The following is a 5,533-nucleotide window of genomic DNA, read 5'->3' on the forward strand; positions in this document are numbered from 1 at the left end:
ACAACAAATTTTATTTGAGTTTGGAGAAGTACATGATTTTGATGATCAATTATATGATCAAAATCAAATGAAGGCTGGTCGGAAGATGAGTACATGTAACGAAAAATTGCTTTTAATCTATGGTATTGTATTCCTCGTATTCCTGATCGTCCAGAACCTATTCTTAGACCTGGACCATTTCACAGTTTAGGTCTAAATGATAAAATATTTGTGAATCAAACCTATAACACCAAAAATACCTAACAACTTTTGTTATATTCAAATCGGTTAAAGAAAAGTTTCAGATTAATGTTCAAAAATCAAGCAAATCTCGGTACAAGGTTGTTTGTTTGCAAGAAAATTATCATTGGTGTTTATATGCAGTTGTCATTAAAGGAACTAAAATGTTTGAAATTAAGACTTTTAATGAGAAGCACACATGTTCTCCATTACTTATACAACCAAATCATAGGCAAGCAACTAGTGAAGTTGTGGGAACCATAATACATGACATTATGGGTCAAGGTAGTTTAAGAGTTTGGAGGCCAAAAGATATTATTAGTGATATGAATATGTTGTTGGAAATTAATTTGAATTATTCACAAGCATGGCATGCTAGAGAATTTGCTATGAGATTGATGAAGGGAACCCCCGAAGAAAGTTTCTCCAAACTTCCAATTTATTTTCACAACTTGAAGAAACATAATCCTGGGACTGTATCGTACATACAGACTGATTTGGAGGATCGCTACGAGTATTGTTTTTTCACTATAGGTTGTGCGGTAAATAAATTAACTAAATTTAAAACTTTGTAAATATATAGTATTTATAAACAAAATAAATTGTTAATATATTCATTCTTTTTATAAAATTGTTGCAGATACATGATTTCAAATGGTTTTGTAGAAAAGTTATTATTATGGATGATGCCCATCTAAAAGGAAAGTACAAAGGCACCATATTGCATACAATAGCCATGGATGGCAACAATCAAATATTGCTTATTGGGTATGGAATTTGCCCAAAAATGACTACGGATTCTTGGACATGGTTCCTTGAAAAACTACATGAATGCATTGGTGATTTGGAAGGTCTGGCATTGGTAACGGATAGGGTTGCATCAGTTTCCACAAGTATTCAAAATGTTTTTCCAAATGCTTAACATGGCTTATGTGGTTTTCATATAATAGGAAACAAACTACACACCTTTGGAAAAAAAAACGCAATTTTGTTTTGGAAGCTTGTAACAGCTTATACAACCACTGAGTTTGAACAGTATTGGGGGAGACTTTGTACTCTTAGACCAGATGTAGCGGCGTACCTTAGTCAAATTCCACGTGATAAATGGACTAGATCGCATTGCCCTATCATGAGATACTATTACTTGACCTCAAACAGTGCATAGTCCATGAATGTTGTATCAATACATGCAAGGAAGTTGTTTATATTACCACTTCTTCAGTTTTCCCGCGCGCTTATGTAGAAATGGTTTTACCTAGGGGTGAGCAATACCAAACCCGTAAACCCAAAAACCGACAAAAACCGATAAAACTAAAACCAAAAACCAAAACCATAGCATAAACCGACGGTTTGGGTGTAGGTTTTTCAAAAACCGAAAATTTCGGTTTAGGTTCGATTATTAGGTTTGGTAAAACCAAAAGAAACTGAACCGAACTAATTATATATAATGTTTATAAAAATACATATTTTTTACATAATATATATATATATATATATATATATATATATTGCGTAATTAGAACAAAAGAAGTAAATGGTTCAGGTGGTTAACGCACTGAGGTTTTAAACCCAAGCTCCCAAGTTTGATACTTGTCACATACATATTTGATTTATTTTTCTGAACATTTAAATCTTATCCCACATCGTTGGAGTATTGAAACCCAATGCCTTCTGAAGCCTTTATAAAACAAATTATCTTTTCTCATAACCACAATTCATCCCATATGAGCATGGGGTTGGAAAATCAGTCCCTTGGTGCCTTATATAATATTGTTTCAAGCTTGACTTTGCTCAAAGATATCCAAACTCCTTGAACCCGAAACTGAACCCGGAAAACTGGAAACCGAACCAGGAACCGAGAAACCGAACCCATCGGTTTTGGGTTGGGTTGGGTTGGGTTCTAGTTTTCTGAAATCCAACATTTTTGGGATCGGTTTTACCCTAAAACCGACCTAACCCATCCGTGCTCACCCCTATCTTACTAACGTCGGGTGGCTGTAGGTATGACTGGAATTTTGTCAAATTATACCATAAATGTCATATATAATGATATATCATTGTTTTAATAGAAAAAAGGACAAAAATACTTACGAAGTGGGCCGAAGCTATGGTTAAAAAAATAGAGATGCGATATGTGACATCCCCAAAAATCACGGCCAGAAAAGACCGATTTTGTTTATGCTTTATAAAAATCAGAGTACTTCATTTTATAAAAATGTTGCGGAATTTGTTCCCAGAAAAACATGGTAAATACGTTATTAAAACATTTTCGATGAAACGTATTTATTTCATTTTAAAACGTTTGGGATGTCATCGTTAATACAGAAACATAAGCATAAACAGAACTTACAATTATTTACACTAGTGATCTACATCTCTTTAAATCTCTCAGTGTATTGTGACTTCATATCAACACCTGTGATAAAAATAAACTGAGTGGGTCAGGTTGGGAAACCTGGTGAGCACATAGGGTTTTCAACCCACAATAATATAATTATTTTTTTTAAACATCAAACAATCAACCCAATTACCCATTCCCGTTATCCTCACATTACGTCCCTAAAACATCTAACACAAGGGACCTAGTCAAAGGACTATCATTGGGATGGAGTATATCTGGTGAGCACACAGTTCACACAGTTCGAATAAACACACAGTTCGAATAAACACACAGTTCGGTTAAACACAAAGTTCAAATAAACACCTACAGGTTGCGAGCCTATTAGTGTTCCACTGGACTGTCTAGAATAGTCCGTGGTCGTCATCTATACTCCGCTAGATGACTAGATCATCAAGAACATCTATAACGAGGCATCTCATTATTTCATTTTATCACACAGCAACTAATACATCTACCCATGTCTTACCCAACACATTCTGTAGATATAAAATACATATACAGTTTAAATCATTGAAAACATGTATAAAACGTTCATCCAGCATAGATAGCAAGTATACAGATAATATACACACACAGCACGTAATTTATATAAAATACTTCATATCTATGTGTAAGCTGAAAGTAACTATGCACTCACTTGAAAAGGTGGTGATTCCGAACTCAGACAGCGCTTCGCTTCTTAAATAGAATTTTCTTCGACGAAACCTAGTATTATTACCACTAGAGTTTAGTTTATTATTCGCCGAGACTAATTAATAGTCTAGCTATTATTATTATTATATAAGCGTAAAAAAAATACTTATATAACCCATAATAATAGCCCAAGTATTTATTATAAGTTCATAATAACAATACTAATTTTAAATATAAGCTATATTAAAATAAGGTAAGCATAACTTACTTACAAGGGGGTTTTAGCTAGGAGTCGGGCTCTGCAGGGGCAGAACTTCGTCGCTGAATCTTTCTAAGAAAGATTCGTGCAGCGCTTCAGCGCTCACCTTACTATACTAAACTACAGAAAGAGAAGTCGAATCACGAGGGACCGAAATGCTCGGGGGATAAGGAGAGAAAGACTCTTGAATCAAGAGAATGGTGCAAGAAATATGAGAGCCCAAGCCTCTTATTTATAGTAATTGAATTTACAAAAACTACCCTCCATAATTACTTAATAACCTTATAGTTATATAAACAACTAAACACCCCTCTATAATACTATTTTAAATGGATTTAATGATATTTGTAATAAACTAATGTCGAAAGAACTCAACATTAGTCTTATAATGACCGCATTGTCGACACCTTTCTAATGATATATACATATGTATATATATGTGTACGTATACATGTTTTATACTTTATTTTAATACGTAAATATGCTATTATAATTTGTAACTCATTCATACGAACTCCGTTTTTGACGTTCTTTATATCCGCGCGTAGGTGGAGACGTACTCTACAACTTTCGTTTAGACTTCGTCGGCTAATTTTGACTTTATTTTTTAAAGTTATATTTTTAACAGGCCGGGACAGGATTGGTCCGTTAAAATCTCATAACTTCTTTATCCGACGTCCATTTTCGTCTGTCTTTTTATCGTTACGCTACTAATAAAGAGATCTTCGATTCTTGTTTAGGTTGTGTCGGCTAAAAATCAATCGATCTAAAATTCGAATTTCGGGCTGTACACCGCTAATCCGAAACTTCGAAAAATCATAACTTCTTCATACGAAGTCAGATTTGGGCGTTCTTTTTATCGATGTTCTTAGTTTAACATATTCTACGACTTTCGTTTAGAGCGCTAAGGCTAAATCTCTCTCTATCATAAATTTACTATTTACGTCTTCCGGTGCCGTGCCGGTTTTGCCGTAAAACTTCGGCGGGCCATAACTTCTTCGTTATAACTCGGATTTCGGTGTTCTTTATATGTATGGAAACCTTGTGACATATTCTAAAACTTGGTTAAGACTATTCATTCTAAATAATCTTTTGTCGAAAAGTCATTTTTGACCCCTATTGCCTCTAAATTGACTAGCCCGGATCTGCGGGCGTTACACGATAACAGGATGGTCGGTATCTGGTTTTGACAATGCAACATATCAAGTCCATGACTTTAAAAGTGGTGGCATAGTTGATTTGAGGCAAAAGACTTGTTCTTGCAGTTATTGGAAACTAACTAGTTTGCCTTGTGGTCATGTGATAATGGTTTTAACGCACTTGAAAAATGAAAATTGTGGACATACGACTATAGATGCTTATAAAATTGAAACTTATCAAAGAACGTACGAGGAGGCTGTCTACCCCCTACCAGAACATGGTGATTGGGAGGATCCTAATGATCTTATGGTTGTTAACCCTCCTGTAATGGAAATAGGTCAAGCGTGTAGACCGAAAACACAACCCATATTCCCTTTTGGGTCAAAATATGGTTTATACTTTTCTTTTCTAAGCATTTATTGTTTTAGTCTTGGGCCGAAACTATTATTTGTTTATTTATAGCTTGGACCGAAAACACATGTGTTTTCGGTCAACTAATGGGTTTTCGGTCAAGGCTTTGTATTTTGGGCTTGGCTTTAGGTCTATATATATATATATATATATATATATATATATATATATATATATATATATATATATATATATATATATAGTGTGAGAAAGGAGAGTTAGAAGAGTGCATAAGAAATAAGAAGAAGAAGAAGAAGAGAGAGAGAGAGAGAGAGAGAAAGAAAAAAAGAGAGTGTGTGTGTGAATCTTATATGGAGCATCATTCTTATCATCAATTCATAGAGATTCAACAAGTTCTTCTTCTTCTTCTCCATTCTATCTTGCATCATCCACTTGATTGGGATTCCGCACCATCAAATGGATTTGATTGATACATTAAGCTAATTTTGGGACTTACATTTGGTATCAGA

At 34.4% G+C, this 5,533-nt stretch overlaps 1 protein-coding gene across 1 annotated transcript; it reads left to right on the plus strand.

The window, feature by feature from the left end:
- The first annotated feature begins 494 nt into the window (after positions 1 to 494).
- Positions 495 to 1,141, plus strand: LOC145035216 (uncharacterized). Its single transcript, XM_078983797.1, has 2 exons — positions 495 to 761; positions 860 to 1,141. The coding sequence occupies exons 1-2, from the start codon at positions 495 to 497 to the stop codon at positions 1,139 to 1,141; spliced, it is 549 nt and encodes a 182-aa protein (XP_078839923.1).
- The last annotated feature ends 4,392 nt before the right edge of the window (positions 1,142 to 5,533 follow it).

The sequence above is a fragment of the Lactuca saligna genome, chromosome 3, assembly GCF_052625555.1.
Source record: "Lactuca saligna cultivar CGN05327 chromosome 3, ASM5262555v1, whole genome shotgun sequence".
In the NCBI taxonomy this organism is placed as follows: domain Eukaryota; kingdom Viridiplantae; phylum Streptophyta; class Magnoliopsida; order Asterales; family Asteraceae; genus Lactuca; species Lactuca saligna.